The sequence below is a fragment of the Channa argus genome, chromosome 3 (assembly GCF_033026475.1).
Source record: "Channa argus isolate prfri chromosome 3, Channa argus male v1.0, whole genome shotgun sequence".
In the NCBI taxonomy this organism is placed as follows: domain Eukaryota; kingdom Metazoa; phylum Chordata; class Actinopteri; order Anabantiformes; family Channidae; genus Channa; species Channa argus.
The window spans coordinates 30,718,603-30,740,230 of NC_090199.1; the positions used below are offsets into that span (position 1 = coordinate 30,718,603).

Below are 21,628 nucleotides of genomic sequence, written 5' to 3' on the forward strand. Positions count from 1 at the left end.
CAAGGGTCCTTTGTTTGTTTTTGAGTCCCTAACTGTGGTCTAGCTCTGCAATACTTGATGTTTTCTAACAAAGTTCACAACGTCTGTTGCACAGATTTAGTTTTTATTCAGATATCAAAGCTTTTAAAGCACATTCATCTCAGAACACATTCAAAAACAGTTTCTGGCTTTGTGTATTGCGTTTCAAGTTCTCAAAGCATCTGTGTTTAGAAAGGTTTTACAGTAACCCTGTATGTCTAATAATCCTACACATTAGATAAAAAAAACTAGACTTAACATCCCAGTATTATGATCATGCCTTCACAGAATACTGCAAAACTACTGACCATTAAGACTCTACAATATAAAAACACTCACGAGTGAACAGTCTCTGTTTGATTCATCAGAACTGATCAAACGCAGTTTGGATTAGAACTTCACAACCAATCAGAGGGTACAAACCCCATCAGGAGATTTATCTGATTTCATGATTTAAAGAAAATGGGGATGATATTTGGAAATAATTCTGAAAAATTACCTTCTTTCTGAGAGTGAGGTCAGAAGTGATTTAAGGTACAGAACGGGTGACATTGTTTGTGAGCCTCCTTTAGCATAAAGAGTGAAATGAGGATCACATGATCACTCAGTGATCACCTCAGTGCATAGACATGAGAAAGAAATGTCATTCTTCTAACATCACAGAGAAAAAAAAATACTTTCTTACAAACTGCAGCCCAGATTGTACTATGTGAACATAGTGAACCTGACTAAACTTTATTAGTTTACTGCTTTAAAAAGACAGTGTGTAGTGACATCAGGCTACTTTTTATTATAAACACAAGTTTTGTCAGATTCACTAAATCTATAAGTCTTACAACGTGCAACACAACACTACTGCTTTTTAAAAAGTTCCAACTCCGAGTGGGACATTGAAGAACCATGGCGGCCAAAATTTTTTTATTTTACAAAAATGTACCTATCAGCACCTCTAAGGCAAATGTTTAGAGGTATTTATAGGTAGTGACTCCCTGAGACTGGCACCAGTATTATGTAAAAAAGAAGAAAAGTCTAAATGTAGCTTTTATAGAGTTGGATGTTAAAGCACTGGACATAAACGCTCAGATCACTAGATCCTGGAAGGAAATTGAGTCATTACCAAAATACATGTAGTGAATCCCTTGTTGAACACACAGAAAGCATTGCAAGTGTTAAAACTTCCACAAGCCCTAAAGGATCGAATGCTCCGCTGTGTAAATGTGTTTGTCAGCCATTGAAGAATCCTTTACTCCTCTGTCTTCCTCCACCTCTCCATCTCTCTCAACCGTCTCTCCATGACCTTTACCTGCTCCTCCAGGTGAGCGGTTTTAACCGCAGCATTATAGCTCCCCGAATCCCCAACCCCCAACAGGGCGCACACACACAGCAGGACAGCCAATCGTATGGCCATCGTCTGCGTGCCCACGCTGCTGTCACTCAGGATGATGCTGAAACAGGCCAAAGCCACGAGCACTTTCAGCAGCCACAGGACCTGCCTCAGAGTGGAGGCAACCAAGCGGAGGGCGAAGGACATCAGCCAGTAGCCCGCGAGAGCCACCAGGACCCACTGAGCAACAAAGATCAGCCCGTCTGGAGTCACTTTGTTCTTCGGGGAGTCAACTGTGGAAAATGGCAGGTGTACAACACAATATTACAGTATGCTGCAGTAATTTCTTTGCTTAACTTATTGAACAGAATTATTTATTTTTTTTTTTTTTTTACATACAGCTGGTATGGAAAATATTCACCCTCCCATAAAAGTTTTCACTTTTTTTTTAAGTTAAATTATGTTCAGTGGTTTATTTGGACACTTTTTTGTCTCAGTCACATCTGAGTGGAAACAGACTCCTAAGAACTAACCTAAACACATTAAAAAACAGAGTCTCGCCCTTTAGTGTAACTGCCCTAAATCATGACAAGCCACTTAATTGGTTTACAAAGTTACACAGTCAGTTAAAAACAGATCGATCACCTGAGTGCAGTGAATGTTTTCCATGGATTGTAGTATAAATCCACCTTGATCTGGAATCTCCACTTACTTGTGATTCAAATTTTTGGCCAAGAAATCAGTAATCATTAAAAAACGGCTCTCTCTCAATTTTTAAAATCATTTTAGTAAAAATGAAAGGACTTCACTGTTGGGTGTATTTGTTTGCTTTTCAGTTAATAGCAGGATACAGAAGTCATCAACACGCCCGCTAACTTGCAGTAAATGCTCCGGGTTTTTACCTGATCTATTCATCTGCACAGTGGCTCAGACAAATGTCTTCAGCCGACAGTCAGCAGAGACAGTCGCTAAGTGTGTGCTGTGTTAAGATTCTAGTCTTTGGTCTTAAGACCCAGTCCCTGTCAGTCATTCTCATTATTTTAAGCTTGCTTAATATTTAGGACTGGAATCGGCCACCGATGACGTCACTACAGAAGAAGACAACAGCTTCATCTGTTTTATAAAGGTATTTTACCCTCATTTCCATCTGTAGGCTCTATAGTCCGCCTTCTGACTTCTTTTTCTGATATTACCTTTTCACAGGTGATAATAATTTGTTGGGTCTGCACTTTATATGTACTTTATAAGCTCTTTACGCTGATCTCGTTTACTCATTCACACTCACAAACACCGCACACACTCACACACCGATGGGGAGCTGATATGCAGCTGTCCAACACTCACCGGGAGCAACTAAGTTGGGGTTTAGTGTCTTGTTTAAGGACACTTTGACATGTGACCAGAGATTGAACCAACAACTGTGGGATTGGTGAACGACCGCTCTACCTCCTGCCCCACAGTCACTTCGATATAAAGTCTTTCCACAATAAAATACAGAATAGAAATATAAACAGAAGAATGAAAATGAAATCGCTCACTATCACTGATCCTTGTCCTCCACTGTCTGCTGCTGATGGAGACTCTGCTGACAGCTACAGCATCCGACCTGGTTTGGAACGGTGCCTGTTTCAGTGTCCACCAGAACCAGTGGCACATTAGGTTGAAGAGTTAGTGCATTAAGTGCAGCACATCCAGCTTTTTATGACTTCCAGCTTCAGGGGGATGTAAGCTAACGTGCTGATTGTACCTAGCAATCACCCTAACAGCTTACTGAGGTGAACACACGATGGTGGACGGGGAACTGACAAGGACTCTTGGCTGAGCTCGGCTCAGATTCAACGTGAAGAAGCTGCTTCACAAGTTTATCTTCTTATGCGTCAATCTCAGTCGTGTCTTGAAGAATTCATATCCCGTGATATCAGACCACAAGTATTTCCATTTTTTTTGCTCTAGTTAACCTTCAACAACTAAATCCACGCACAGTAAGCTCATTACTTTATACGAATGTGGGACCAATTCTTTAATCACAGTATGAAGATTGGACTGATGAGGCTGGAGCCTCTTTGGACGGCAGAAATATTTACCTTGGAATCCTGCAGCTTGCAGGAAGTGTGACACATACTGTAGGAGCACATTCAGAGCACTGGCCAAACCCTCTGCAACAACACCGACGACCTTAGAAAAAGCCTAGAGGAGTGAAGGGAGGAGGTCATAGTTAGAAGACAAGGCCTCGGACACTAGGATCAGCCTGCTTTGACTGTAGGGACACATATTAACTAAATAAATAAAAAATAAAATTGCTATGGTTCCCTGTGTGTAATGACACTCACAGTCACTTTCATGTTTTATTAAAAATGTGCACGTTCAATTAACATGCACAACACTGACTAATTCACTGATTTCAGCGCATCAACCACAGAAGGTGGTGACTGCACTTCTGAAGTGACTCAGGTGGGACAAGTAAAGAAGCTTATTACATCTGTTATTTTGCTATAAAACCATTGACAGTGTTTATTGTTCAGCATCATCTTTTCCTCATCTGAGATTGCACATCCTGCAATGTGAATATTGGCTTTTTGCACATTGAAATTGCCTGAAATAATAAAGAGCGTAGCCCTGTTCCACCAAACAAGCATCAGACAGGAACAAGTCTGCAGCCACTTCCTCCCCTTTGCTACATGGTGGGTTTCAAGGATGAAAACACGAGCATGAAGATTCATTTGACATTTGAAAGTTATTGTTTTGGCCAAGAATATTTAAGCAAATAGGTTTTATCATTTTCACTCACACGGAGATGCTTTACTACATCTTCCTGTGAATTTCTCTCACTCAGTTACAACAGTAGAAGTTGTGATGGTCTGTTTTCTGCAGTGCTTCGCTAAAAGCTGACCAGCAAAAACTGAAGCCAATTCAACATGCGGAACAAAGACTAGACCCCAAAGATCCACAAACCCGTACTGGTCGAGCACTACTCCACACTTAAGAACTACAGGGAATAAAACGTGTTTCTATTAGAAAGCTGCCAAATGATCAGTCAGTCGAAACACAGAAGCTAATCGAACATTATATCATATTTAGCTTATTCGCTTCTGTTCACATTGCTGCTTTCCGTCACTAACTTTAAACAGCAACATTTCCATTTCTGACCTTCTGTACCGACAACATTGTCTGGTCTGCGGCCAACCTGCCCAGGTACGTCCTTCCCTCCCCGGCCAGGTGAGCGAGGACTGTCCCCAGCTCCTCGATCATCCCGGAGCCACTTTCCAATAAGGTCGAGCCCGAAACACACATGACCAGGGCGCCCAGCAGCCACAGGCCGCACACGGCTCGTCGTTCCGAGCTGGGAATCATGCTGACAGCAACTGGACGCCTACAGCCTCTGAGTAAACCACAATTACCGGACGATGAACGGTGGAAACTCTGAGCAGGATACACGTAAGTTTCTCCACCGCAACAGGATGTGGAAAAAGTTAGTGACATGAGTCCACGGAGACGTGCGCCACCTGGTGGCTGCAGTGTAAAACAGCTGGCCACTTTATTAGGTACATCTGTACACTCTAACAGCAGGAATTCTACTTTTACAATGTCATAATTTCTCAGTTTTTAAGTTGAAACTGTCAATAAAGTGATCACGTGTCTATGTTTTTATTATCAAGGTCAAAGTGGGTATTGGAGTCATACACAGTATTATAAGAAGATGTATCTTCTTATGCAGGGATTATACTATTAATTGCAGTAATTTTCTCTCTTTTGCTCCACACGTTTATTCTTTTACACTAAATTCAAAGTTCCGTTTTCTTCTACTAAACATACATGTCATTTAAATGTTTTCCTCTTTGCAGCATGTCCTGCTCCTGCTCCTGTTTGTTTCATCTTGCTCCCTCTTATGTCACTGTCCTGAGAGTAAATAAATCTTCATCCCAAATCTCTAATTGATTTATTCCCTTCAAATGTAGCATTTTCTCGTGCCACATCTGATTTACTTGTTACTACAATTTTACCTCTCTACATTGCATTAACCATAATAAATACAATTAACTGATAAATAATACCCATGATAATGGTATTTCTACCTGTCACAGTAATAAGGAGTTCATGTTCAGATATATGCAGTGATATATTTAAAAAAAAACTTTGTTTTTTGTATTTGAACACTGCTTGGTTACCACAATTTCATTACTCACCAAACTTGTCATCCTACATAATCTTACAATGTGAAAAGATGGTTTTTACAGTTTTAGGGGGAAATAAGTAAAACAGAACACATTTCTCCAAAAACTTTGAATATCATTCAGCATTAAAGGAGCCTTCACAGATGTGCAAGTCATGTGCATAATGCCCCACAAACACACACACACACACACACACACACACACACACACACACACACACACACGCAAAATCTCACCTAAAGGAAGTGGTGGTGGACTTCAGGAAGTCCAGGACTACTGTCAATACTCTCGGGGGTGGAGGTGGCTGTGGAGTACAAATACCTAGGTGTTGACCTGGACAATAAACTGGGCTGTTCAGTTAATGCAGCAGCAATGTACAGGAAAACACAGAGCAGGCTGTATTTTCTAAGGAGACTTGGGTCCAGCAGCACCATGCTGGGGGTGTTTTATGAGTCCGTGGTACCAGCTCCATCTTCCATGCTGTGGTTTGCTGGGGCAGCAATATGAAGGTGGCAGACAGTAACAGACAGGGACAGACTAATAAAGAGGTTTGGTTCTGTTCTGGGGGAGAAGCTGGACCCTCTGCATGTTGTGGCTCAGAGGAGTATGTTGTCCAAACTCCTCTTAATCCCCCCCACCCACTCCAGAGTGCGCTGGTTGCACAGAGGAAAACTTTCAGCCAGAGACTGTTCAACACAAGAGATTCTTACTCCCAGTGACCAATAAACTGTTCAACTCTATTCAAGAATCTTGAATCTTATAAATAAAAATAAAACATATTTATTACGTAAATTTAAGCACCTTTCATATATTTTCGAGGGGTTGCAGGTAAAATGATTCACCGAGACAACGGCTGTATGTATGCTGTGCTAACTGTTTAGTGTGATTTGTCAGAAAACTTAATAACTGAGGAAGATAGAAGTCTATTAACAGTCTCTACACTCAACCAGCTGCACCAGTGATGCACATCAGAAAGAGAAGAAAAATGATTAATGAATGAAAGTGACTGATTGCTATATTACTTTCAAACCTCACGCAGTTCAATTTTTTATTTTATGTAGATAAATCGATAACAGACATAATAAATGACTTTGATGCCGTAGAAATTATTTATCACATTTTCACTTCACCAAGTCAGTACCATCAATATGGAATATGTGTTGACTCCTATGCTGATAAGAGTATTAAAACTCAGCTAAGACTGAGCACATAAAACATGTGTGAGTAATTTGACAGCCCTAGTTTTTACTTCTGCCCAACTGTTGATTATTGCATCAGCCAATCAGTGAAAATTCGAAAGAATTTAATGTCTCTGGGTTTGTACATTTACCCAGTAAATCACATTTCCTGGATCACTCATTAGTATGTCTGTAGTACTTTTTAGTATAAGTTTGAAAAAAAAAATAGACATTTAATGCACATTCTGCAAGTAGAAATGTTCCTTCATCATCAAAAATAGTCAAGGTGTGTATTACAGGAAAGTTAGAGTAAAATAATGAAACTATCAGTGCAAAAGTTTGCGTGAAATAATGTCCTGGACTGGAATGTTTTCTTACTTTTTGTCAGTAATTGCTCACTTTTTTTTTGGTGTTGTTGATCTGAAGATTAGATTTTGTAAAATGCTACATTTGCTTCTCCGGTTTTTTCTCTGTCAAATGGAAATGAATATGCAGACAACACTTTGGTCCTTGCTTGTATGAATATTGGGCCTTTGTAGGCTCAGTTCATGACTATGTTATTAGTACTTTATTCATTTTTATTTGTTTAGTTTTCAGCGCTTCAATTATTGTGCCATCCTAGACATGCGGCTGTAGCTCAGTTGGTGAGGCAGTAGTCCATGGACCACAGGGTCAGTGGTTTGATCCCTAGTCTCTGCTATACGTGAAGTGTCTCTGGGCAAGACACTGAAACCCAACAGCTCTTCCCACCCCCAGCTGTGCAGTGTAGTGCCAGTCCAAGCCCGGTAGAAATTGGGGAGGAATGCGTCAGGAAGGGCATCCAATGTAAAAACTGTGCCAAATCAACATGCAGATAATGATCCGCTGTGGCGGCTCTGATATCACGGGATAAGCTGAAAGGACAAAATGATACAAATAAAAAATAATAAAATAAAATAGATGAATGAATGGTTAAAGTCTGACTTTACCAATATTCAGCTGGCTATCTATGGCTTTAGGTTAGGCTCTATGAAAAAAATATTTTCTGCTTCTAGCTGAAAAACCAGATGTTGTCATCTGGAGGAGCTTTTTATCATTAGTTCAGATGATGTCATCTGGAGGAGCTCTGGAAAAGCAGGTTGACCACAATTACAAACTTCAAAGTGTGAGCTGCAAGATAAGTAGAGAAAATGCAAAGGGAAATTTATTGGTAATTATTTACATGCACAAGAAGAAAATTCCAAATCAGCGAAGGCGTCATTTAAAGTTCATTACGTAATAAAGACACAATTACAAGAGACTTTTTTGTCAGTTCAACTTGGATTGAGTGAATGTCTTCAGGTTGTTAGTGACACGGCAGCAACACAGACGCCTTTCTGGCTCTAACTATTCCTCCTCTTCATGCTGGTTGGGATTTAATTCCTTCCTAATGCAACTACACAACCACAAATCCACACTGATAAATTCTAAAGTTCAGCCGAAGTTCATACAAGGTTCAGCCAGTCAGAGTAAATATTTCAAAGTTACTTGAGTGCAAGGTTTCCTCTGCACAGAGTCTGCACACTGAGCTGTTGCAACATGTGTGTTTTCTCGATCAATGTTTTATGGTTTTCTCAAAGAACCAGGTTCACCTGAAAGCAGGTGACAAATAATGTCACAAAAAGAAGTTTTTATCGGAGAATAGTGTGAAAATTGTAGCGTTAAAGTTATGTTGCTTACTTTGCAGCTTGTTCCAGGTCTTTTGCCTCCTCTTCCTGTCACACAAGTGTAGAATGGACACATGCAATGTGGTCCTCAGGCGCCGTCTGTGTGGTGTGTTCAAGTGCTAAGGCGAAACTTAAAGAGGATATAGGCTGCAGCAACAACATAAATGATAAAAGAATGTGGACGAGCTAAGAAAAGTCCAACATTTGCAGGTATTGGTGATGTGATTAAAAACTGCTGCCCTGTTACTGACAACATGAAGACCCAGCCCTCCAAATCCACACAGGCCTGTCAGGGGGGCTGTTCTAGGTACATGAGTGCAAAGTTAAAATCTAGTTTATCTGCAGCCCTGAGCCAACATGTTTAGTGATGGACTCTCTGGCTTCTCTTGTCAGAATGTGGACACTGAGTGTCATTTGTCTTTCAGATGCTGTGTTGCACCGTGCAGTTGTGAAGAGCTTGTGTAGTTTCTCTGGTTGTGCTCTGCTCATGGCTTCGAACAGCTTTGAACTGGATGTCTGGGTGTTTACATGTTAGAATGGACAAAGTTCAGCCTCAGAATGTTGCTGCGTTTGCAGTGTAGTAGGAAGAAACCCTACTTCTACATTTTTAAGAGCAAAGGGCTGATCCAAGCATCCACACTACTTCTTCTTCTTTCCCTTGGGCCAGGAGTCGCCACAGCGAATCATGTGCCTCCATCTAACCCTGTCCTCTGCATCCTCTTCTCTCACACCAACTGACTGCATGTCCTCTCTCACTACATCCATAAATCTCCTCAACCACCCACATTACATTGGTATGAAACTGGAGCCAGACCTCACACAACCAGCAATACAAGTCCAAGTACATTCTCAGACATTTGCCAACCAGAGTGAAACTTTACATGAAACTGTAGAGTTTGAAACATGGAGTGTAAACAGCTTTAGCCTGTAGCTCCTCAGCTCTCCGACTCTCGCCCGTGTTTGAGTAGACAATTCTAAAAAGGATACAACTCTTCTCTTTTCCAACAAGCTGGGCGAAGAAAAAAAAAAAAACGGAACAGACGACTGCGACATTTTTTATGCAGACATCCCAACTTCCTTTTCAGTCAGAGAGATAAAGAAAGACAGCTCTGTGTACAGACAGGACGAGCAGTTCACCAGGAGGACAAGGACAGAATCTGTTCCCTCAACACAGAAAGAGACAGAGAGCGAATAAAAACAGGAAACAGAATAGAACATGGTAATTCATCCAAGCACAGACCAACATGGATGGACACCAGTTATCTACCGTAAATCCCAGCAGCATCCAGCTGCTTTACACAGTCTCTACTACCTGCAAATGTCTCTCACATTTTAACAACTAGAGGTGACAGATATTAACAAACTCAGTGCTCAAGTAAAAATACAAGTACTTATTCATATTTTTTAGTCAAGTCGAAGGACCAAGAAGTTCTGTGCTAAGAAAGTAAAGACATCAATTTGACTGATTTGCTAGTAAAAGCAAAGAACTTAAAACACTGTTGAGTTTGATGCTGCTGATAACATGACTGTACATGTCCACATTGTTCCACATATGTCTCATAAATAAGGTTTCTGCAGAAATCTGAAAAAAATGTCAAAGTTGAAAAGTACGACTAGGAAGAATTTCTAGCAATTAAATAAACATTGTTTTTACTATCACCCTGTTTACTGCCACTACTGAGCTGTGCATGAACTCAGATATTATATAAGTGTTATTACTACCTGTGGGCTGTTGAGTCCTGTTTACTCTCATTCTTTACTACAGCTGTGTCTCAGTTCAGGGCTGACATCCTTCAACAGCTGCATTTAAACACCAGTTGCATTATATCATTAAAGAAAGGCCTTTCCCCTGGCGACCAACTGGAACCAATTCATCCTTGGCGGCCCACCCTGTCCCAGGATTCTTTGCTTGTGTTAAAAAGATACATTGGCCCTGTGCCCAAGGAATGCGGAGATACAAATATTAAAAAACCAAAGAGCCCTTTGTAAAAATCTGTTGATGATACTTTGACATTCGACTGTTTCATTGTGCTGCGTGGCAGCATTTCTAAAAAGCACATGACTGCTTAGCTCTTGATGTCCTCATTGCTGTACTATAATACATTAAAAAAACATCTGAGCTCATTCTTGAACTGCTACCAAGGCACATGAAAATACAGATGTTCCATTTGCTCCCCGAAGTTGTTAAGTTTCCTTTGTGCATTTGAAAGTGTTTTTTTCCCAATGGGAATCACTGGAACGAAACATTTTTTTTTTTTAGTAAATTCACTCAGTTTTTCTCTCACACCCACACACAATGTCCTTGACAGCATGTATTACACTGGACCATGCAGTATTTATGATTTTATGTTATATAACAAAACTGTATCAGTTAGTACAACATCTTACATAATACTGTAAACAGAGCCTAGAAAAATCCCAAATACAGTTGCATTGAATCAATGTTCAGTTACACACAAGTGATCTGGACTCAGCTTTTAATGTACATTTCATTGGTAAAGCTTCAGGGGTCTCGCAGGACAAAACATATGCAATCAGTTATTTTATGTAAATGACAGTTTCCCCACCACATGGCTTCATTTTGCATCTACTTCCACTTAGACAGTTTGCTGGGATTATCAGACTACTTCTTCCCATTTCTTGCCCTGAAAAGCGCTGGTTTTGCTGCAGGAGGCGATGGAGGAGTCAGCCACAAAACACTGAAAGGGCACCTGATATCAGCACAGAACAACAATGCATGAACAGTTAAAAGGCTCAATTTACTGCATTTGCTTTATTGTGTGGGCACCTTAGAGTCGTCCTTCCTGCTGGCGCCTGAGTCAAGTAAATGTTGTATTTTTTTAATGCGTTCGTTCTTAGCTTTTATTGTGACTGAAGTGTACCGATATTGTAACATTGGTGCCAATCTATTGACATTTATCAATAAGAAAAAGATAATCATTTGAAAACGATGTTCCTCAGCTGTTCTCAACATGTCTGAGAGCACAGTGGATGCATTCAGTATACAAGCAGACAGACCACTTCAGTGTAGAAAACAAGCTGAGCCCCATCTGTGAAGGGTGTTCAACAATCCGCCCACAGTGAAGACAGCCGGTCTATCATCTCAGTGACTGCTGCTCAGGCCAGTGATCAGTTCAGGGTGTGGGGGATGACTGTGGTGGAATTAGATGGACCATCTTGACTGAGAGACTGTATCAGAGATAGAAAAAGGGGAAGTCAGCAACGTAGACATAGACTGTTCTCCTTTTCCTATACATTTGTACAAGCATTGAAATGTTGAGATGCATTTGTTCCTACTAAAAAGAGACAGACATGTCTGTCCACAGTCATGTAGTGGTTTAGCCTTGAAATGTGGGAGGGTCTCAGAAGTGGGTCACATCTCCTGCGGCTGACTTTTAAGTCAAAGCTATAACTAGTGGAAACTATAGGGATTATTGGATGGTCCAATGAGGCGTGTTGTGGCTCTGAAATTCCAAATCACTTTTATATTAAATGTCACTTTTTTTTGACATTTTTACACCATTTATTTGGATATATATTTTGATTTTGATGTAACTGCAAGTTTCGCATGCGTGTGTGAACAATGAAACACAAATCTAACATTTGTTCCTTATGTAGGGGTGTTTCAATATTGATTTCCATTAATACACTCACTGGCCACTTTATTAGGTACACCTGTACACTCTAATGCAATCTGATGAGGCAGCTCTGAGATGAATTCTACTTTTACAATGTTATAATTTCTTGGTTTTTAAGTTGAAACTGTCAGAAAGGTGACAGGTGTATTAACAGCAATCTGATTTATTTGGTAAAACCATACAAACCAATTGCCTTAAAAAACAAGCAATGGATACTTTAACTTTAAGTTGTTATTCCAAACATCTGGAATACAATTTTTATTTTGTTTTGTTCACATTGTCTTCAGTAATGAGATGTTAAGCTCCACCTCCCAAACAATTAAAAACATGCTTTAACAAAACTATACTATGCCACCATACTACATTATTATGAGTATATAGGTTTGTTACCTCTAACTATTAAGAAGTGCATATTGATAACTGAGTAAGGTTAACTAAAAAAAGGAATCTATTTACGGGGACCCCACCCCAGGGATTATGGAAATGTTCTGCACTTACAGTATATAGCACTTTTCTACCTATTGGCCCTCAAAGCGCTTTACACTGCTTCTTATTCACCCATTCACACACACACACAAAACACACACACTGATACACCGATGATGGAGCTGCTATGCAGCTGGCCAACACTTACCAGGAGCAACTAAGTTGGGGTTCAGTGTCTTGCTCAAGGACACTTTGACATGTGACCGGAGGAGCCGGGGATTGAACCAACAACTGTGAGATCGGTGGACAACCGCTCTACCTTCCTGCTCATCAGTCACCCATGTCATATCATGCCTTCCTGAAAAATCTCTTGCTGCCCCTTTGCCACCCCATTCCCAAAAATCTAGATCTGCCACAGGCCATGTGAAACGATAAATCAACATTCGGAACAGGTGAATACAGCGAGGAGCCTAAAGCCAAATTGAACATGTTGCTGTTGAATCCTGAATTGAATCTTCAGTTTGTTATGAAGCACAATAAACATGTGGACTCTATAGCTATTTGTGTTGGAGAAGATTAAGTGTCTTACACTGTACTGTCCGAAGTTGCGTCTCTGTCTGAAGAGCAGGAAGCAAAGGATGGACGAGATGATTGTCTGGGCCACAGTGAAGACAAGAAGGGATGACTTCACTCCTCTACTTATCTTCTGTTGGAGAGGACACACAACAATCACGGTGATTCATGAGGATAAGGGAGATTAAACAAAATGATTATATATTAATATGTGTCAAATTACGCGAGATGGCATCTGCCTGACATCTCCACCAGGCCTGGGGCAGTTTAACCAGTCTGAGTGTTTAACTTCCAAAAAAGCCACTTGGGTCTTTCACAGTCTTAAGGAATTTCTATTAGAATCCTTTCACCGTCATAAGGCCTCTTCAGATGAGAAGTTTTACCTGAAGATACATAGTAAGAGGCAGACTGCACACATCCACAGCATTATTTATCCATGGAGACAGTGGAGCAGGCAGTGATTCAGACAAAGCAACCAGGGAGTTTTTAGGAGCCAAATAGTGGAATGTTCCCGACTGGCCAAGTGAGTCAACTGACCTAATTCCAATTAAGCGTGTTTGAGTGAAAGCAGTAAAACACAGAAACAAGCCAGACATGAGAATATCTGCAGTTCAGGTCTGTGGGAGGATCAGCAGGGAGGAAAACAGACACCTGCTGACATCTGTGGCTTGTTAAAAAGCTTCCCCACTTCACCACAACCAAATAGACTGAGATCTGGTGACTGTGGAAATTGGAGCTTGTGTTTCACATAACTTTTAGACTCATCAGACCATTTAGTGGACGGGGGCTTTGTCACCCTGAAGGAGACTGTTGGATCACAGGACGAAGGTGATCACTCAACCATTCGCTAAGCTGAACAGCCAGTTAGAGACCAGTCATCTGAAATCTTCTTAGACCCGTCAATCGGCGTCCAACTAGCACAGACAATGTTGGACACACTGTAAAAACTAGGCCGTCTAGTTTAGGGTCTAAATGTCCATTAATGCCTTTAAACTTACTTCTGACTTCAGTATTATTGTAGTATTTCTCTGATTCTAGCTGAAAAACTTCATAATTAGGAGTTAGGGAACTTCAGTTTAATATCAGTGACGGCGTCGTTTAGGGATTTTATCATCTTGATACAGAATCAATTGGCCCTGCTTAGTATGATTGGATGCTAACTGCTCCATTGCACCATGTTGTGTAGCTGCAAAAACATCTGCATTTATTGAAGCACTAATATTTGTATTTTTTCTATAATGTGTCACTTATCATAACCTGCATATGTATTCATGATCAGCGCATTAAGCTGAAAGTCAGCACTTTGCAGTCATAAGCTTGATTTAGTAGCGAGCAAACACCATTAGTTTGTGTCCCTGAACTGTCACTTTCTTCTGCTCCATTGGACCAAAACTCTTCAGTTGAGTTTTAGGCTGCTGTTGACTTAATGACAGCTTGGTGACTGAAAATAAAACCAAAACCAACCGTGGCGTAGTGTTTGCCCACGCAGCTGTCATGCACGTCGTTATAGCAGGGTTCCACAGGATTCCTCTCTATGTCCACAGAATACATAGACACAGCCACCACTGACACCACAGTGGACGCCATGCTCACCAGCAAACAAATCTGCAGCTGGAAAAATACAAACACAGCACTTCGTCAGAAAAGGATCCCATCGGAAATGTCTGTGTTCCGCAAAAGTATAGGAGCCTTCTTTAGCAGCATTACCTTCAACTAAACATTTCATGTTTATCAGCCCTGTACATCAGCAAGGAGGCATTTTATCTCATTCATTCTTACAGAACCGCTTCCACTCAGGAATCTTGGATGGCTTCCTACATGAACTGCCTCCTTCAGGTCTTCCACAGCATTTCTTTAGGATTAAGTTCAGAACTTCATAACTAGGTTTCCTTTACTTTAACATTTTCATGTAGAATTTGCTTGTTCCACTAAAAATTCATAGCTCCAACAATGGTGGTAAGTCGTTCTGGTACAGAGGCACTAAAGCAGGTCCAAAACATGATCCTGCCAACACTATGTTTCACAGATGGGATAACGCTGGAATGCAGTTTGGTCAACAGCCTTTTCTTCTCATTTAAGCCACAAATGAACAGTGATTAGTTTCCTAGATGCAGGATTGGAAGGGTTACTTTAAAACTGTAAACAGATACAATCACTAAATTACTGTGGTTTTTACAATAGTGGTTAAAGTAGTGTAACAGAGGCTCATACAGCGGGCAATTGTGGAGCAGGAGGTACCTCACCTCAGTGTGTGTGTGCTTGTGAGTGTGAACGGGTTAATGAGAAGCAGTGTGAAAAGCGCTTTGGGTAACAATAAAGTGGAAAACGCTATATAAGTGCAGAACATTTCTGATCATAAATCCGGCTTCTCCAGACCCTTAGTTCTTTTCAGTTTATCACCGATTATGTTTTATTCTAAAAATGCTTTGCAGTTTTGACTGTGTCCTTTTATGAGAGAGTAGAAGACATATTAAAGATAAAGTATTGGATTGATGTAGGCTAATAATAAACATCACCAGTTATTTGTTGATGCAGCTCTCACAGTCAACGCACCTGTGGAGTATCTGCTGCCTCTAATAGGACAATTTTAATTCATTTATGTCTATGTGGACAAAGGTTCTGGGGCTGTTGACGAATGAGACTCTGGAATTGAGCTGCACACAAACGGTCGCGTAGTCTCCTCTCTTGCACCACCAGAGACAGTGTGTCACATCCTCTGACAGGATGACAATGGCGCTGACCACGGGTCATTTATCATGAATCCAGCAAACCAAAGTATGAAATGCTAAACGTCAAATAGACGTGAGCTGTTAATTGAACGCACGTGTTCAGAATAAGAAAATGTCAGGGGAGCATCTAAGTAATCTTATAACTTAGCCACTATTGTAAAACCTTTACACCATTAAATAGCCTACATTCACCGTTGAACCACAGCAAAATCACATTTTGAATACACAAACTTTGAAGGATAAAATGTCGTGATCATGTTGTGTGATCATTTACAGTGCATCCAGAAAGTATTACCAGCGCTTATCTTTTTCCACGTTTTGTACAATCATTATTTTCCTCAAAATTCTACAAACAATACCCCATAATGACAATGTGAAAGTAGTTTGTAAAAAATCTTTGCAAATTTATTAAAAATAAAAAACAAACAATATCACATGTACATAAATATTAATGGCCTTTGCCATGACACTCAAAATTGAGCTCTGGTGCCTCCTGTTTCTGCTGATCATCCTTGAGATGTTTTTAGAAATACACCTGTCTATATAAGGTCCCACAGTTAACAGTACATGTCAGACCACAAACCAAGCCATGAAGTCCAAGGAATTGTCTGTAAACCTCCGGGACAGAATTGTATCCAGGCACAAACTTCTGCAGTACTGAAAGTCCCAATGAGCACAGTTACCTCCATCATCAGTAAATGGAAGAGGTCTGGAAGCACCAGGACTCTTCCCAGAGTGGGCTGGCTGGCTAAGCTGAGTGATCTTAAGAGAAGGGCCTTAGTCAGGAAGGTGACCAAGAACCCAATGGGGACTCTGAAAGAGCTCCAGCATTTCTCTGTGCAGAGAGAACCTTCCAGAAGAACAACCGTCTCTGCAGCACTACACCCATCAGTAAATCACTCCTCAGTAAAATGAACATGACAGCCCACCTGAAGGACTTTCAGACCATGAGAAACAAAATTCTCTGGTTTGATGAATCAAAGATTGAACTCTTTGGCCTGAAGTGTCATGTCTGGAGGAAACCAGGCACCGCTCACCACTTGGCCAATACCGTCCCTACAGTGAAGCCTGGAGGTGGCAGGAACTCAGAGACTAGTCAGGGTCGAGGGAAGATGAATGCAGCAATGTACAGAGACATCCTGGATGAAAACCTCCCCATTCAACCTGATGGAGCTTGAGAGATACTGCAAAGAAGAATGAGAGAAACTGCCCAAAAATAGGTGTCCTAAGCTCGTAGCATCATACTCAGAAAGACTCCAAAGACTGTAAATGCTGCTTCAACAAAAAGTATTAAGCAAAGGCTGTGAATACTTATGTACATATATTTTAATCCATTTGCAAAGAGTTCAAACAAACTTCTTTTACATTGTCATTATGGGGTATTGTTTTTCATGAGGAAAATAATGAATTTGATCCGTTTTGAAATAAAACTGTAACATAACAAAATGTGGAAAATGTAAAGTGCTGTGAATACATGTATTAGACTGTAGATTTCACAAATTATAAGTCATGTTATCTCAGCACAAGGATCTTATCTTGTTATCTGGAAATAGTGAGAAAAATAAGATAATGGCATAAAAAGGTACCTGCATCCAGGGATATTCTCAACTTGAATACTAAACACTGTATTTCTCTTCACCTTCTTTACTTTCTCCAAGTAACTGTAGCGTCCTAACTTTGGCTCTCTGTCACTCACTTTCTGAAATCTAAAATCCTCTTGTTCATAAAACATCTGACGGTGCATAAAAAATGCACAGTGTTAATTAAAGTGGTTTATCCAATTACTATGAGATGTGGACTTACTGACACTGACTTAGATTTTTGCTGCCTTGTACCTCACTTGTAAGTCACTTTGGATAAAAGCGTCTGCAAATGACTAAATGTAAATGTAAATGTAAATGTAAATGAAACTATAGAACAGGAGCAAACTAAACAATGGTGTTAGATACATGTCCACACACTTTGGATTTTTTCTGTGATCCTTTCCAGCTATTAGCCTGAGACTTTGATGGTGAAGACTGGTGTAAACACACGCACACAATGATTTTATACCTTCATGAAAATGCATCAGAAATGACCAAATCACTATTCTTTAGATAAAAACAAAATTGTCCTACACACACAACCTGGCAGCACATATGTGTGTGTGTGTGATGACTGGACTCACGTTCTTCATGGTGCAGTGTCTGTCTAAGATGATAGCGACTGCTCCTGCTGTGATAAACTGGAAGCACATACACACCAAGGACAGAAGTAGACAGTCAGCACAGAGGAAAACTCCTCCCCCTCCCAATATGAAGACACACACACACACACACACACACACACTCACCATCAGGGCAGTCCACCAGGGAACCCCCAGCACGATCACTTCAGTGGCCTCAGTGAGGTGTAGAGGAATGGAATACGATATGACCAGAAGCCCCAGCATCACCTGACTCACCTGTGTCACACACACACACACACACACACACACACACACACACACACACACACACACACACTTGTTGTCAGGCCTCGTAGGGACTCAACATTGAGCAACATTCACTAATGGGAGAACTTCCTTAACTTTAACCACTACTTTCTTAATGCTTAACTTAACCTCATGAATGAACCTACCTGAATAGAAACCTAATGTCACCCTAAGCTTAAACCAAGTCATCGCTCTAAAATAGAATGAATAACATGGTGCCGACAGCAGTAAGGTCACTGCGGGAAACACGAGTTCCCACATGTAAGTGTGTAAAGAATTTCCAGTGTTTTCAGTCCCAATTATGTAAGTACTACATGGTACACACACACACACACACACACACAGAGTTTTAGACTCACCCCTAGACTTTTCAGCTCTCCTCTCTGGATAGCAGTACGCAGAGCCTGCTGTCTCTCACTCAGCTTCACGGTATTTGAATCCTCCAGTACCTGTACTGTGAGGTCCCTGGAAACTTCCACGGCCATCACCTGGAGACGACAGCAGAACTCAGCTGCAGACTTTCCCACAGACGTGCACATTTGTCAGGAGGAAAAGAGTTCAGGCCCTGTTTATCTGCTCTGTTCACTTCTTCTGTGAATTCTGATTTGTGTCTCCTTTTCAGTTTTCTGTCTGTGTGTCTGGGATTAATTAGTTCATGTTGTCTCCCTGGCAGCCGCCCTTTGCTTTGCTCATTTCCAGTTCCTTACCTAAGCTGACTCCGTCGCAGAGCGTCTTCGCTTCTCCTTAGCTCGTAAGAATTCAATCACCCTTTAGAAGAGTTCAGTGTTTAGGTTCTTACTTACCTTCTTTCTTTCCCCCCCAGAGCCCCACTGTTTCCCGGCTACCTTTGCATCGCACACCCCCTCAGACGGCCACTTCATCTGTCCCGAATTTACCCTTTATATTCCAACTTATTACTGCCTTCAGTCTCTGCTCCTTTCTGGGTCCGATAAAACTGACTGATAAATGTGATAGTAACAGAACCATGGAAGTATAACATTTGTAAAAAATAAACTCCCTGATTGTACATTTACTATGTCAAACCTTTATGTACATTTAGACATTTGCCAGCCACTTTTCTCCAAAGTGATTTAAATCGCTGGGGCACTGAAAGCAAGAGCTAGAAGAAGTATTGTGGAAGCTTTGTGAGAAGTAAATGTCAGATGTAATGCCAGAATTTGTTTTCCCGTTCCCTCCCCCTAGTTCATAGGAAGTAGCAGTAGATGCAGTGTAGACACGCTATTCACTGGTGTAGTGGGTGAGAAGGCTGCATTTTTTTGCTTTGTCAACAAGATTTGTTTTAGCTCTTCTGCAAATGGTGTTTTTGAAAAGTGTTACTGCGATGTACAAAGTGAAAACAGGATTTTAGAAATGTCCCTTTGCCACAATTTGAAATTTAGCTCAGTTGCCTCCCATTTCTCTTTATCATTGCTGAGATGTTTCTACACCTTGACTGAGTCCACATGTGGTAAATTAAAATAATCACACGTGATTTGGAGACGCACACACCTCTCTGTGAAAGGTCTCACAGCTAACAATGCAGACTGTATCAGAACAAATCCATGAGGTAAAAGGAACTGACTGCAGAGCTGGCACAACCAGGTCATTCAGCCAAAGTGAACAATTGGGGGAGAAGGGCCTTAGTAAGAAAGGTGACCAAGAACCTGATGGTCACTCTGACTGAGCTCCAGAGACCCTGTGTGGAGATGCAACAAAGTTCCAGAAGGACAACCATCACAGCAGCCCTCCATCAATCTGGGTTTTGTGGCTAGATGATGGCCTCTACTCAGTCCAAACACATGAAAGCCTGGAAAAAATCCCCTGAACAAGATTCTTTGGTCTGATTAAACCAAGAATGAACGGTTTGGCTACAAGCTGTTACATCACTCAGGACTCAGACTTGGCTGAAGGTTCACCGTCCTACCTGACAACAATCCTAAGCACACAGCCAAGACAACACAGGGATGGCTTAGGGACGACTCTGTGAAATCCTAGAGTGGCCCAGTTAGAGCTTTGCCTTGAGCCCTGAACATCTCTGGAGAAACCTGAAAATGGCTTTCCAGCAATATATATCCAATCTGAGTAAGATTGGGAGGATTTACAAAGACGAATGGCAGAAAATCCCTGAATTCTTCCCCTAATTCAAAGCTTGTTGTGTCATAACCAAAAAGACTAGAAGCTGTAACTGCTGCTCAACAAAGTCCTGAGTAAACAGTGAATACTTGATATGATATTTCATTATTTTCTTTTTAGTTACATTTACAAACATTTTCAAAATTCTGTTTTTACTTTGTCATTATATGGTAATGGATCAACAATGATGTTAACAATTTTGCACAGAGACATTTTAATTTAGTATCAGGCTGCAACTTAACGAAAAAGGAAAAAATTGAAGAGGGTCTGAAAACGTTCTGAATGCACTGTAATGTGAGTTTGATGTCATCCTGTATGGACAAAGGTCATGAACAATGACTGGAGGAAGGGTGCAGGTTTAGACAGGGCACATGTATGAACACCTCACTGAGGGGCACTGAAAGTGGTAAATCTGCGTGTTCCCACCGTATTGTCCCAATTTTGTAACATATTACATGACAGTATGTGTGTTTCTGCCTCTTTTCAAACCAAAGGTTTGTATTTTCTTACTTTGAAATGTCAAAAAGATTTTTCTACATCAGACGTAATGAACGTTCATCTGGAACAACTGTTCTCTTCGTTTTTTAAGACACACTCCTTAACTTACATGACAGTATTTATCCCGTTAGGTTTTACAGTGAACTGATCCAGTGACTGAACCAGAATTGCACAACAACCAAATCAAACAGAGTTGGGGGCAACAGCAGTCTGATCAGGGGGAGGTCTCAGCTGGACACAAAGATCGTTTATAGTCGGAACAATAATCCCAACTGTCACTGGAATGGGCCCCACACCGCAGCGTGTCCCCGCTGGGTTTGAATCCAGTCACAGCCACAAACAGCACCGCGGCTGAGCCTGGTGTCATGTGGGGACGTGAGCGCAGGGATCGACTTTGGTTGCGCGCACTTTACTTGCTTAAATCAGTTGACACTGGTTTAACCAGAATCACAGTGTCTGGGAAAAGTGTCCTGTGCGCCGGAGCTGTCACCGCTTTATTAGTGATCCCCGTTTGGCAGCCTATGAAACAAAAAACCCACCCGACACACCCAGCACCCCCAGACTCATCCAGGCTGACGTCTGGTCCTTACAAAGCACACGAAGTGTGGTCTTACCTTTTCTCTTCCGCAGACTCACTAAAATCCTCCTTTACAGATGTGATCGTGTGTCCAGGTTCACGCACCTCCCTGGCTTCTCGTTTTCTCAGTGTGGCTGCGCGTATGTTTATTAGAAAGAGGCAGGAAGCGGGAGAGAGAGAGGGATCCCACTGAACTCCTCCTCC

The 21,628-nt window shown here is 41.2% G+C and overlaps 2 protein-coding genes across 2 annotated transcripts; both read right to left on the bottom strand.

Annotated features, from left to right (window-relative positions):
• Window positions 1-84: 84 nt before the first annotated feature.
• Window positions 85-4,808, bottom strand: tmem109 (transmembrane protein 109). Its single transcript, XM_067499088.1, has 3 exons — window positions 4,490-4,808; window positions 3,427-3,529; window positions 85-1,635 (listed from the first exon to the last, which is right to left on the bottom strand). The coding sequence occupies exons 1-3, from the start codon at window positions 4,691-4,693 to the stop codon at window positions 1,262-1,264; spliced, it is 681 nt and encodes a 226-aa protein (XP_067355189.1). The 5' UTR covers window positions 4,694-4,808; the 3' UTR covers window positions 85-1,261.
• Window positions 4,809-10,707: 5,899 nt separating this feature from the next.
• tmem176 (transmembrane protein 176) lies at window positions 10,708-21,614 on the bottom strand. Its single transcript, XM_067498853.1, has 7 exons — window positions 21,462-21,614; window positions 18,576-18,704; window positions 18,076-18,186; window positions 17,911-17,967; window positions 14,479-14,625; window positions 13,031-13,147; window positions 10,708-11,566 (listed from the first exon to the last, which is right to left on the bottom strand). Exons 2-7 carry the CDS (start codon window positions 18,699-18,701, stop codon window positions 11,507-11,509), a joined length of 618 nt encoding a protein of 205 aa, XP_067354954.1. The 5' UTR covers window positions 18,702-18,704; window positions 21,462-21,614; the 3' UTR covers window positions 10,708-11,506.
• Between the last annotated feature and the right edge of the window lie 14 nt (window positions 21,615-21,628).

Excerpts from the sequence above, each read along its gene's own strand:
- tmem109 (XM_067499088.1), bottom strand. The coding sequence starts at position 4,693 with ATGATTCCCAGCTCGGAACGACGAGCCGTGTGCGGCCTGTGGCTGCTG. Across the intron at positions 3,530-4,489 it reads CAATGTTGTCGGTACAGAAG|GCTTTTTCTAAGGTCGTCGG; the intron begins GTCAGAAATGGA and ends TCACTCCTCTAG. Across the intron at positions 1,636-3,426 it reads GCAAGCTGCAGGATTCCAAG|TTGACTCCCCGAAGAACAAA; the intron begins GTAAATATTTCT and ends CATTTTCCACAG.
- tmem176 (XM_067498853.1), bottom strand. The coding sequence starts at position 18,701 with ATGGCCGTGGAAGTTTCCAGGGACCTCACAGTACAGGTACTGGAGGAT. Across the intron at positions 17,968-18,075 it reads CCTGGTGGACTGCCCTGATG|TTTATCACAGCAGGAGCAGT; the intron begins GTGAGTGTGTGT and ends ATGTGCTTCCAG. Across the intron at positions 14,626-17,910 it reads GACACTGCACCATGAAGAAC|CTGCAGATTTGTTTGCTGGT; the intron begins GTGAGTCCAGTC and ends GTATTTTTCCAG.